Source organism: Eptesicus fuscus, chromosome 3, assembly GCF_027574615.1.
Source record: "Eptesicus fuscus isolate TK198812 chromosome 3, DD_ASM_mEF_20220401, whole genome shotgun sequence".
In the NCBI taxonomy this organism is placed as follows: Eukaryota; Metazoa; Chordata; class Mammalia; order Chiroptera; family Vespertilionidae; genus Eptesicus; species Eptesicus fuscus.
In genome coordinates, this window is record NC_072475.1 from 88,210,269 (window position 1) to 88,223,785 (window position 13,517).

The window sequence follows — 13,517 nt, forward strand, 5'->3', positions numbered from 1 at the left end:
GTGCAAATATATTTTTTCTGGGGAGAGGGAACATAGCTTTCATTTTTCAAAAGGTCGATGACTACCATCCATAACCCAATTAAAAACCAGTGAAGAAAAGGGAATCTAAATGTGTGAAAATAGATAGGAAAAATGTTGAAGTATGGTTTTCATTCATTTTTATGATCTACTTAGCCACAAGAGCCGATTTGTTAAAACACAGTATTTCTGATTAGCCATTTTAAAAATTAAACCACTATTCTTTAAATCCTTTTCTGGTGTTATCACAATTCCTTACTGGGACTAAGTAACTAGTCTTCCTTCAGCATAAAAATGTTACTTTTCTAAAACTCTGGAACATTTTCCTGACTTGTGTTTGCTATTTGCAGTGGCTTTTTTTTTTTTTCTATTTGGTATTGTTAATGAGACACATGAAATACGTTGTTTTTGTGTTTTTTTTTTTTTTGTAAAAATATCCTGCTATAACTATTATTTTAGGATTTATTTTCACAAAAAAAGAGTATTTGATGTATACCCTGTTATTAAGTTTCGGCAAATCAGCCTACAGTAAATAAAACCCATAAGGTCCCATGGTTTGATCACTCAGTTACTATAAATTATGTGTAGAATGTTTTATTCTTTACCACTTGCCTCCACAGACTTTCCAAATACCAGCTAAATGTAATAAAGCAAGAGACATAGGCTAGGTGGGGGTCTCTGTCATTCGCTAACATAAACAGAGCAATGTGTGGTAGTAAAAGGAGCATTTACTAGTAATCTGCACTGGGCTTCTGAACCTTCTTACAGGCCAGACCAAGTTTTAAGCTTACTGAACAAATTTCAATTTCTCCCAGTCTTCCTCCTCCAACTGGGAAGTATCCACTTCCCCTATAACAGTTTCTAGGTAGTTTTAGGGCCCTCTTAGTATATTCCATTGACCTGGGGCTTCTGAAATTCATAAAAATTTAAATGAAAGTTAAAATATTCCCCAAAGCTGAGTTAGTTTGAGGCCTAAGAGTTCCTGGGTATCCACATACACAACTCAAACAGACAATATGGTCACAAAGCTACCACTGATAAAAATCACCAAAGATAAAAGTCTAGACACAGAAGCTTCTTTTGGCCACCCTTTCACCCCTTCAGTTCAACACTAGGTCCTATGGATATGCTCACAGGAAATATAGCTCTAATCCTCAAGAGATTTGGTCTATCAGGAAGGTTTTGAACTTTTAAGGGTGATTAAAACAAACATGCAGAGACTGCAGTTTTACTGGAGCATTACACAAATTCAAAAATTCAGTATTAAAGATAGAAGCAGTTTCTGTCTATCTTAAGCACCTACAGTAACACTTTTTGCAGTACTTTACATCAACAGCACAAAGAAAATGATGAGAATAGTTTTTAATTTATCCTTTACTTAGGATATTTATCGATTACATGTTATAACGATACTTCCAACTTAGAGGAAAATAAAATTGGCTTTAAATCTAAATAATACACTGTTCTAATAACAGACAAAAGAGATTTCCCTCCTTTTTTAAGTTTTTATTTTAGGACATATCAATTTGTACTCCTCATAAGAGGCATGGCATTAAAAAAACAAAGAGTTTTTCCTCCTGCTTCCAAAATTCTTTTCAGTCACCCTAGATGATCATGAGCAGAGTTAAAGGTAAAAAGTTAACATGTACAATACAACATCACAGCATTTCCCAGTTGAATTTTTTTCCAAATGGCATTTGAAAATTAAAATTACAAACTAAATCCAGTATCAGCAAGTAGCTGCTGGGTGATGAGAAATTTAAATTTTAAAGCAACTATGTAATTAATTTGGCAACTTAACCCGCATAACTCAATCCTAGTAAAACAAGTTACAGGTGAAAAAATCCTAGTAATTTGTGATGAGGGAGTATATGCTTACATTATAATTTTATTTTTATGTTTTGGTCGCCTCAACCAAGATCAAGCAAGAGGAAAAACAGTAATTCAATTAAAAGTTAGAAACTGGGCATACCTTACAAAAATTTCAACAGGATGTTTCCTTTATATGGTGTTACAATAAATGCCCCGTAAAACTGTTAGAGCTTAGATAATAAAGTCTGATTTGAGAACAGCACTTATCATTGCCCAAAATAGTTCAGAAAATGTTGCAGGTTATAAGATATCTAACTTGGACTACAGAAGATAACTTTGAAATAGGTTCCTCAGATTTTAAAAAGGCAAAGTAAATTTTTCTACGCCTGCTAAATTATTAAACTTTTTGCATATGAATGTCATTGATGTTTTCTAAAATAAGAACTTTGATTTTACATTAGACATCTCTAAAATATGCAATTTTTTTAAAGTGCATATTTTTTAAATACTGTAAAGTTATCCAGATTGTTATAAGAAACTTGAAAAAGGGAAGCCTTGAACATCATCACTCCTTTTCCACATGAAATGTACACACGTTAGCAGAACATTTATACTCAGTAAAATGAAAATATTACCTGGTTTCTAGGGCACAACATTTATAACATCTAAAGTGGGATTTATTTGATGAACTGCATTAAGCCCTCAGAACATTTGCTGCAGCTCAGGTAGAAAGAGGCAAGTATTCACATAAGTTAGTCTGTAGTCAAAAAAGATATTTCAACTAAAATATATCAATGTAGTGTCTGGAATAGTTTCCATACACATACAGTGCTCAGTGCTTTAGAGGATTACTTAAACTCAGTTATCTTTTGTTCAACAATGCCTCATTTCCACTGCACAAACCTTGGTCTCCAGTCCCACTATCCGTCTGCCTTACATTACGTTGTACTTCATTGGCACCACATAAGACAATTATATTATAAAAGGCCTCTAGATCACTCGGTTCAAAGGTAATAGCTGGTTTCATTAATGCTCCAGGAGCAAGGGAAGCCTCTCCAATAATCCTCAGGTTGACAAATTTGATTTTCCAAGTATTCTCCACAAAAGGGCAGCGGATGAGTCCAAAAATTTGTTCAAAAATGCCCAAACAAGAGTTCCCTCGGTGGACAGTCCCAGCAACTCCAACCATAACCAGACCATGGGGAGAAGAAGCACATTTCAATCCATGGGAATCGAGGTTGGGACTGAGAAAAAGATGTTCTTCTTTCACAAGTGACAGCAGACGAAGGCTCACTATCTCTGCTCCATGGTAGTCTATCACATTTTGTTCAGATGTGTTGTAATAAAACCTAAGCTTGACATCATGCCAGAAGTGCTGTGGCCCCCATTCATCTTGAGGTGGTCCAAAAAAAGGATTCTGAGAATTAAGAAGTTCAAAGAACCAGTGACAGAATGCTTCTCCTAATCGACGGAAATCAACCTTTTCAGTTTTATCTTCTTTCTCCTGCGGATTAAGATAAATACAAAGTAAAACCAAGGTTAATACTTGTACCTATTTTTTTATCTAGCCTGTTTCAGAGCTAGGTTTTAATATAGTACTAATTATAGCACAAGGGAAATGAACTACATGTAAACTCACTGAATCTATCATGCACAGTAAATTCTTTCTGCAAAAAGGGGAAAAACCATTTTAGAATTTCCCAGCTGAAACATCCAAAAACTCAGCTAAAAAATTAAGGTTTAACAAAGCCTCTTAAAATATCATCATGAATAATCAATAATAATGTTTATATAAGCATTTTCTCTTGATTGTGCCAGTGGTTTCACAGGTTATGAAAAAAAAAGTATCTCATTTACATGTTATGAAATCTTGTATTTATTGAGCAATGCTACTGAATATATTGGGCACTGTGGTATGTGCTATTTCCTTTTATCTTCACAAGCCTTATGACATAGATATTATCCTTATGCCCATTTTGTAGATAAAGAAAACAGGGCTCAAAAAGGTCAAGTTATTTTCACAAGTTCACACCTAGTATATGGCAGACCCTAATTTGAAATCACATTAGTTATGAATTAAAAGTCAAAGTTCTTTCAGTACATTAAGAAAGACCTTATGCCGAAACCGGTTTGGCTCAGTGGATAGAGCGTCGGCCTGCGGACTCAAGGGTCCCGGGGTTCGATTCCAGTCAAGGGCATGTACCTTGGTTGCGGGTACATACCCAGTAGGGGGTGTGCAAGAGGCAGCTGATCGATGTTTTCTCTCTCATCGATGTTTCTAACTCTCTATCCCTCTCTGTAAAAAAATCAATAAAATATATTTTAAAAAAAAAAGAAAGAAAGAAAAAGAAAGACCTTATAAGACCCTTTCCTAATGTGAAAGTAAATAGCTCTCACTGTAAAACCTCATTCAGTTTGTGGTACGCAGTTTAAAAATCTGCAAATGACCTAGAGGTTCATTCAATCAAACATTTAAATATTCACACAATATCTACAATGTACAGTAGAGATATAAAGGAATAGGAACAGCCAATGTCAGCTAGTGGATATTACAACAAAATTTTTTCTAGATTAAAAATCAAATGTAAAAAGTATTTAAGTTTCTTACATGGAATTTCTGAAATTTAATAACCAGAGACCATTTTCAAAATGAGAAAGAGCTTACAATAGCATTCTTTTAAAGTAGAAATGAAGAAAAGCTAAAATTATTATTTTTTTTTAAAATATATTTTATTGATTTTTTTACAGAGAGGAAGAGAGAGGGATAGAGAGTTAGAAACATCGATGAGAGAAACATCGACCAGCTGCCTCCTGCACACCCCCCACTGGGGATGTGTCCGCAACCAAGGTACATGCCCTTGACCGGAATCGAGCCTGGGACCCTTCAGTCCACAGGCTGACGCTCTATCCACTGAGCCAAACCGGTAGGGCATAAAATTATTTTAAAAATCAAAATATTATCAACATTTTACGCCAGATCTAGGATTATCTAAAGAGTTTGAAATAGAATTATGGTTCAGGTTATAACTATAAGATCAATTTTACCTGTTGAAAGTCTCTAATGTCCTGAGAGGTCTTAACTGGCTCTGGTGTTTCCTTCAATTTCAGATGTAATTGCTTTTTCCAGTGATCCTTTGCATGCTGGATAAGATTGTGTTTTTCAGTAGCTGGAGGTATAACAACCCCCTGAGAGGCCAAGTACTTAAATATGACATCTCGGTGGACTTTTTTACGCCTCAGAAGTTCTTCTACACTTTGACTGTACACTAAGATTGCACGAATGGCATCTAGAAGGAAATGGTAAATGTTAATAGAAAATCATGAGTCACTTGTAAATTTGTCCAGGATCAGCAGAAACTCCCAAATATCTATACTCTTGTCATGACATTTTTGCTTCTGCATGAGATGGTTATCATTTTTAAAAACCAGGAAGTAGGTTGTCAGGTTTGGGACTTTTAAAAAAATTTCTTTATGCTTTCAACTTTTCTACCTAAAATTCCCTCTTCCTTTAACTTCTCATTAATATAATGAAATTTTAGCATTTCTGTTTTTTAAAAGCCCTAGCCAGTTTGGCTCAGTGGACAGAGCGGCGGCCTGCAGATGGAAGGGTCCCAGGTCAAGGGCACGTACCTCTGTTGCAGGCTACTCCCTGGCCCAGGCCCTCGACAGGGCGATATTTCTCTATGTCTTTCCCTCCCTTTTCCACTCTAAAAAAATCAATGGAAAAACATCCTCAAGTGAGGATAAAAAAAAAAAAACAACTAGTGTTTTAAGAAAAAATTTAAGCCAGAAAAATAATTTTCTAATAAGGTAATGGACCTAAATTCAGTTATAATTCCTAAAAATGGGCAAAATTACAGTATTTTAGATGTACAAAAACTTTTAGTTCAATCTCCTCACTCTACAGATAATGAAACTTGAGGATACATAAGATATCAATAATTATACTTCTAAGAATTGGCAGAACCCAGACTTGTATTTTTTTAATTTAAAAAATTATATTAAATAACAGACCAAAGATTATTTTTAACATGTGTGAGGTATAAAGAATAGCAATAAAATGAACTCCTATGTACATACATGCAGCTTGAGACAGGAAATCACTAATACCTTTGAGGCCATAATTTTACCCCTCCCTCCTTAATGCCATTCCCTCTCTCTACCCATCTATCTCACAGGTAGTTATTATTCTAAATGTTGTTTATTATCCCCTTGATTCTTTTTTTAGTGACATATCCCTAAACAATATAATTTGCTATTTTTTGAACATTCTGTAAATTCAACCAATCAATAGATATCTTCTGTAATCAGCTTTTCCCTTAATATTGTTTCTGAGATTAATCTATTAGAATATACGTAGCTTTATTTAGTTGTACCATAGTTAATTATAGGACTACGTCACAAAGTAATTTATCTTTCTGTTTACAGGGTTTTATTGTGTGTCCAATTACCAACACTATTACTTTCTTTCATACATGTCTCCTAGTGCAGAGGGACAAGATGAGCATCACTTCGGAGTTTGCTAAAAATGTGGACTTTCTGGGCCCACCCCAAGCGACGAAACCAGAATCTGCATTTTAACCAGATCCCTGAGATTCATAGGCACATTCAAGTTTGAGAAGCTCGGGTCTAGAAACGTGTGCCCCTGAGTAAGCAAATCTTCCATTTCAGAAGATAATGTCATACTTTTTTTCCAAAGTGGTAATTCTGAAAGTTGTTTCACATGATCACCAACGTTTGAAGTTTATACAGTTTTTTGCCAATTTGGTATATGGGGGGGGGGCGTGGGGGAGGATCGTGTTTTGGTTTTCATTTCACTGCTTTCCAAAGAGGTTGCCTTTTCATATGTTTAGTGATTATTTTTTCCTCTTTATTATTTCTTCAAATAATTTAACATTTTTGTACTGGGAACCTATTAAATCCAGCATTTTGATGTATTACAATTTTAAATTCACTCACTATGACTTTAGAGGTGATTATGTAAAATATATAAATGCTGAAGAACTACATAAAGTCTAAAACCATTCTCTTAGGAATTTCTTCTTTCAATATTCATAGTTCGAATGATTTTCTTAAATAATAAAAATATAAATCTAACAAGTAGAAAAATACAGCGTTAAAAAACAGTCTTTTATAAATAAGTCATTCACTAATTTAGGGGGCTGGAATTTTGACATTTTAAAGTAAAATCCAGCAAGTTTAGAATAAAACTGGCCAGGTAATATGTAAAATGAAAAAAAACGCTTAAGCTCCTCATCACATTTTTATACACGGACTCGTTCCAGTCAGGCTTCTGTTTAATAACCCTTGAAGCAATGTGTTTCTACACAAAATCTCAGAAAAGATCTGGACCCAAGAACAGGCATGAATTCAAACCATCTGCTTTTATGACAGTAACTTGTTTTACCGGGAGATTGAGCAAAATGTCTGGCAGCCTCTTCCAAGCCCGAAAATGCCTGAGCGGCTCACAGCTGACGCTCAGCTGATCGAAACAAAATGGTTCCCTTTTTTTTAAAAAAAATGACTATTCACGTTCTCTAAACAAGCATTTTCCTATATTATTCCACGGGTTTACGTCTTCGGTGCCACAACCGCTCCGGGGGGAATGGCGCAGCGGGGGCGTCCGAGGTGCGTGGTGGGTCCCAGGCCGCCGAGCAGCGGCGGCGGCCCAGGCTCCCGAGGGCTCCGTCCCAGTGCGGTCGGGGCGCGGCCTGGCACCCCCTCCGCTCCCAGGCTGCCGCTGCCGCTGCCGGCGGGCCGGGGAGGCCAGGGGAGGGCGGCCGCCCTCGGGGACGGGGGTCTAGCCTCACCTTGGCGGTCTTCAGGCTGCACCAGGCGGTTGGTGACGGTGTCGCACAGGGCCATGATCTCGTCGTTATCCAGCAGGCCGAGCAGGTGACGACAGCCCTCTCTCTCTGGGCAGCTGAGCCCCGACATCTCGACCCCCAGGAAGGGGGGAGAGGACGACGCCAATAATGCCGCTCCTTTAGGCCCGCGGGGCCGGCGCCTTGGCAACAGGCACCGGAAGTGCCTTTCCAAGTGTTCGCCGCCAAAGCGCCTCGGGTATTCCAAACCCGTGGGCGGAAATGGCCCCGCCAATGAGGTCGACCAGGAAGCGGGGCTCCAGCTTGTCGTTCCGGGCTGGCCAGGACGGAGCGAGTCCCTTGAATCTCATTTTAGGAAAGCACCGCATTTACGCTGAGGACATCGACCTTCCATAAGGCAGCTGGTTGCGGGAAGTGATGCCCTGAGAGCCTTAGGAGTCCCTTCTCCAAAAGAGCGCCTGGGAGGGCTGCGCAGGTGCAGGTGCGTGGAAAGCGGGCGCCGGCCCCCGAAGTAGGGCGAACTCCCGTGATGCCCCGGGGCCGGCCAATGGAGGCGCCTCCTCCCCGCCCGCCGGCCCGGCCCCCGCGAGCGGTTGAAAGTCTGCCGCGGCCACTTCCAGGTTGGGCGCGCCTGCGGTTTGATATTCTTAAGTCACATGGTACTGTGTTAAAATAATTGGGTTTTAACATCATACTATGAAAAGTTTTTCGGGTGTTTTTTTTTTTTTCTTTTTCTTCTCAAATCATCTCTCCTATGCCACGCCTGCCAGCTGCCTTTCCTCTCCCGGCGGGGTGGGCTGTCGCCCCCATTCCGGTTCTCGCAGACTTGGTCTCTGGGGGCGCGGGGGCGCGTAGCCGTAAGGTTAGAATGCTGGAAGCCAGAGGCCACGGTTTTAATCCCCCCACCCCCACCCTCCCCCTAACCTCTTCTGTCCTCCTTCTGAGGCCCGATAGTCCGATCGATGCCTCCTTGTTCTGGTTCTGTTCTTGTTCCTCAGTCTATGTTGTTCATCATTCCTCTAGATGAACGAGATCATATGTCACTAGATATATACTAATAAGAACTGAATGTGAGACGAGCAATAATATTTATGCTGACAGGCAAATGAATCAATGTAGCGAGCTTCCCCCTGGACCAACAGTTCTTTTGAGACCCAATTTCGATGTCAGTAGTTCCTTATGTGTACATGTCAGCACTGCCCCTCAGCTCTGGATGGTGGACAAATGGTGGTAACGGCCGACTCCCTGGTTTGGTCTCGGCCGAACCCAGGGGCACGGCGTCACCCGGACTAAGGGGCATGTGGCCTCACCCATACCCAAGGCCAGAGGCCACGGTTTTAATCCAACAATTCCCTAACGGTGACCGTGGGCCAGCCCTTCAGACACTTTTGTCCCTCAGCCTGTCTCGAAATGGATCCAGTTGAGATGCGCACTGTAGGCTTGCTGGCAAAGGGGGGCGGTGGGGGTGCGGGGAGATGAAGAGCAGTGCCTGCTCTTAGAGTCCAACAACTATTGGCGTTATTGGTGCTATTACGACCACAGCAGCCCGCATTCACCAGAGGGGAACAACCCTGCTCCGCAGGAAGTCCGATTAGGAATCATTTAAAACCCTTGCCTCTGTCTCTTCCCATTGTTCAGCCGTGTTTTAGATTCGTTAACATTTCATTAGTGTATTGCCATTTAGTAGCTGAAATGAATGTATACACATATGCAGATCCCGTGTGCAAATTTAATCTTTTTTTAAAAAACACACAGCTAAATATCAGTCATAAAATGTACTATAACTATAGTCTTCAGAACAGGCGTTCAAAGCATCGTTAATCTAATTTGGTGGATGCTATTTGGGTATTTTATTTTACTAAACAGATACCAATTCATTTTTCATTAAGCATTACTGAGTGCCTAGTGTGCTAGGTATTGAAGATACAGAAAAATGATACAGACCTTTCCTTCGAGGACCTTTTGGGAGTTTGGCAAGTAAAGCATGACTAAGGGCTCATAAGACTGGTGTGGAACCACATGGATGGCATGCCCAACTTTTTCATTCCTATCATTCTGAACATGTATTTATTGAGCATCTAACTGCTTGTCAGGCACTGTTCTGTATGCTAGAAAGAAATGCAAGTCATTTGTAGCTTGCATTCTAGTGGAAGGAAGCCTAACAATAAACATACAAGAAATTATGTATTGTCAGGAATAGTATGGATTAAAAAAATACCAAAAGGTGGGTGATGGAGAGGATGTTGCTATTTTATACAGGCTGTCAAGAAAGGCTTCTCTAAGTCACACTGAAGGAAAGACCTGAAGAAAATGAGAGCGTGAACTACAGAAGAGTTCCAGGAGGCTGGAGCAGCTTGTGGAAGTTAGTAAGTGAAGTTAGAGTTATAGTCACGATTGATCTAGAGCAGGGTTTCTCAACCCTGGAGTTTGTGGGTAGGATAATTCTTTATTGTAGATGCTATCCTATGTGTTGTAGGATGCTTAACAGCATCCCAGTAGCATCTTCTCTCTCCAGTTATGGATACCAAAAATGCCTCCAACTTGTCGAGTTTCCTGGGAGACAAAAAACCATCCTTAGTTGAGGATCACTGATACAGAACCATCTGTCCAAAGTGCTTTCTAAGATGATGTGAATGTTCTATATCTGTTTTGTCCAATACAATAACCATCAGCCACATGTGGCTGTTGAGCTTGTGTAATGTGGCTAATAGAACTGAGGAACTCAATTTTGTTTTATTTGAATTTTAATTATATTTTCATAGCCACATGTGGCTAGTGGCTACTGTATTAGATAGAGCCTTGCCTGCCATTATAAACTTTGGCTTTTATATTTTACCTTTCTGTCTTCATTTCCAGTTATTCTCTCACTCTAGTCTCATCGCAGGGTTCCCTTGCTGTTTTTTTTTTTTGTTTTTTTATTTTTAAGATTTAAAAAAAAATTGATCTTGAGGGAGAGAAACATCGATATCAAAACATCAATTGGCTGCCTCCTGCACACCCCCTATTGGGAATTGAGCCTGATCCCCACACCTCTATGGGCTATTTCCATTAAATCATATTCTGGCAGTTTTACTTACTGAATGGTTTTGAGGGAAGAAAAGTTTCCTAGATTAGAGTGGTTTGGGATATTAGATTATACTATTAAAATATCCATTCACCCCAAAGTAGTTAAGTACTTCTTCAAATTTCCTGGAAACTGAGCTTCTGAAAAGACTGAATTTAAGGGAAAATAGTTTACCTCCTCTAGGGAGAAATGAAGAACATTGTTGCTTTAGATCTGCAGTTTTCAAATCTTAGTGTGTATCAGAATCATCTGGAGGACTTCTCAAAAAACAGATTGATCCCTCACCTCACCAAAATTTAGCATTTCTAACAAGTTCTGAGATTCTGCTGCTTTGGAGATCACACTGTGGTAGAAGAGAATAAAACATCAGGAGAAACCAAGATGGCAGCATAGGTAAACACCTGAACTTGCTGCCTCGCACAACCACTTCAAAACTACAACTAAAAGACAAAACGGACATCATCCAGAACCACAGGAAGGCTGGCTAAGTGGAAATTCTAAACTAGAAGGGAAGAGAAAAGTACACTGAGACTCAGAGGAGCTGTGGAAGTAAAGTGCAGAGATATAGAGGCACGAGAGAGGAGAGGGCTGGCAACTGAGTACTCGGCTGGCTTTTTCAACCCACAGGGAGACACAAGCTCCTGACTGCTCTGAATTCCAGTTCTGGGAGAGACACTGGGGACCCAGACTCATATGGGGAGAAACTGGACTGTCTGGCAGCAGGTAGAACTTGAGGGCGGCTTTCTCTCAGAGGTGCTTGAAGTGATTACCAAGGGATACCCCGGGGCCTCTTACGACAGGGCTGATGGGAAGCCATTACTGTTTGCGAGACCCAGAACATCCAAAAGAAGGCCCAAGGCCCCACAGCAGCTTGCATTGCTTCACAGCTGGTCCTCATATGGGCACCTCCAAAACCCAAACAAAGAAGAGGAATCTGCAGATCTCTCCATAGCTCCTGCTGGGTGGCCTCAGGCAGAGGCTAAATTAGCACCTCCTTGGAGATCCAATAGCCAGTGTACCCAGGGGTCAGAGTAGGACCATCCAGATTACAACTCCTCAGATCCATAAGGGACACACTCAGGGTGCAGACTCAGCACCAAAGCCACACTGAAGCAAGTCTTGCCTCATAAGGGTGTCTCCAGCACAAAAGTTCTCCCATCATAGACACAGCTGATCCTCATAGCCAATTGGCCTGGAGGTCAATTCCTCCCAGTGATACCAACAACAATCAAGGCTTAACTACAATACTGTGCACACAGCCCACAAAGGGGTGCACCAAGAGTGTCCACCTCAGGTAACTGGGGAGGCTGAGCCACTGGGCCCTATAGGACACCTAGCACACAAAGCCACTCTATCAACTCAGGGAAGCAGCCAAAATGCAGAGACAAAGAAACAGGTCACAAATGAAAGAAATGGAGGAAAGCAAACTACTGGATATAGAGTTCAAAACCATGGTTATAAGGTTTTTCAAGAATTTTCTAGAAAAGGCCGATAAATTTAGTGAGACCCTCAAGGATATGAAAAGGGACCAACTAGAAATTAAGCATACACTGACTGAAATAAAAAATAATATACAGAGACCCAACGGCAGACTAGAGGATCGCAAGAATCAAGTCAAAGATTTGAAATACAAAGAAACAAAAACACCAAACTGGAAAAGAAAAAAGAATCCAAAAATATGAAGACAGTGTAAGGAGCCTCTGGGACAACTTCAAGCATACCAACATCTGAATTATGGGGGTGCCAGAAGAAGAGAGAGAGCAAGATACTGAAAACCTATTTGAAGAAATAATGACAGGAAACTTCCCCCACCTGGTGAAAGCAATAGACTTACAAGTCCAGGAAGCGCAGAGAACCACAAACAAAAGGAATCCAAAGAGGACCACACCAAGACACATCATAATTAGAATGCCAAGGGCAAAAGACAGAGAATATTAAAAGCAGCAAGAGAAAAACAGTTAGTTACCTACAAGGGAGCACCCATACAATTGTCAGCTGATTTCTCAACAGAAACTATGCAAGCCAGATGGGAGTGGCAAGAAATATTCGAAGTGATGAATAGCAAGAACCTACAACCAAGATTACTCTACCCAGCAAAGCTATCATTCAGAATTGAAGGTCAGATAAAGAGCTTCACAGATAAGAAAAAGCTAAAGGAGTTCATCACCGCCAAACCAGTATTATATGAAATGCTGAAAGGTATTCTTTAAGAGGAAGAAGAAGAAAAAGGTAAAAATAAAAATTATGAACAACAAATACATATCTATCAAGTGAATCTAAAAATTAAGTGAATAAAAAATCTGATGAACAGAATAATCTGGTGAATATAACAGAATCAGGGGCATAGAAAGGGAGTGGGCTGACAATCCTCAGGGGGAAAGGGGTGTGGGGGTGTGGGAAGAGACTGGACAAAAATCATACACTGATGGATGAGGACAGTGGGGGGTGGTTAAGGGCATGCAGTGGGGTGGGAACCGGGTGGAGGGGAACTATGGGTGGGAAAAAAGGAACAACTGTAATAATCTGAACAAGAAAGATTTAATTTAAAAAAATAACATCAAATAGCTGTCTGTAGCTGACTTCATCCTTTGTCTCTGAAATCACTGATCCTCGGGCAAGGCTAGCCCTCTCAATTTGAATGTATTAGATCCACTCATGATCTATATTTGTAGGGAAAACAGCATAGCAGAATGGAAACTGGATGGCATTATGGTTTTAGGACACATCTGATTTTGCAATTCCACCTATTGGCTGTATGATTTTAGTCAAATTATTTAACCTTACTGAACCTTGGTTTC

General features: G+C 40.2%; 1 protein-coding gene and 1 long non-coding RNA gene across 6 annotated transcripts in view; one reads left to right on the forward strand and one right to left on the reverse strand.

Annotated features, from left to right (window-relative positions):
• Positions 1-1,365: 1,365 nt before the first annotated feature.
• Positions 1,366-7,961, reverse strand: C3H3orf38 (chromosome 3 C3orf38 homolog). The gene is made up of 3 exons (XM_008155583.3): positions 7,641-7,961; positions 4,876-5,117; positions 1,366-3,334 (listed from the first exon to the last, which is right to left on the reverse strand). The coding sequence occupies exons 1-3, from the start codon at positions 7,765-7,767 to the stop codon at positions 2,693-2,695; spliced, it is 1,011 nt and encodes a 336-aa protein (XP_008153805.2). The 5' UTR covers positions 7,768-7,961; the 3' UTR covers positions 1,366-2,692.
• A 35-nt stretch (positions 7,962-7,996) lies between these two features.
• LOC114227790 (uncharacterized) overlaps positions 7,997-13,517 on the forward strand; it is a 48,611-nt gene continuing 43,090 nt past the window's right edge. Inside the window, exons 1-2 of one of the 5 annotated variants that reach the window (XR_008555609.1) lie at positions 7,997-8,136; positions 9,915-10,021. This is a non-coding gene — a long non-coding RNA (uncharacterized LOC114227790). Of the gene's footprint in view, positions 8,137-8,201; positions 8,315-9,038; positions 9,090-9,914; positions 10,022-13,517 lie in introns of those variants that run through there. The other 4 variants (XR_003613867.2, XR_008555612.1, XR_008555610.1 and 1 more) reach the window with 4 other exon arrangements.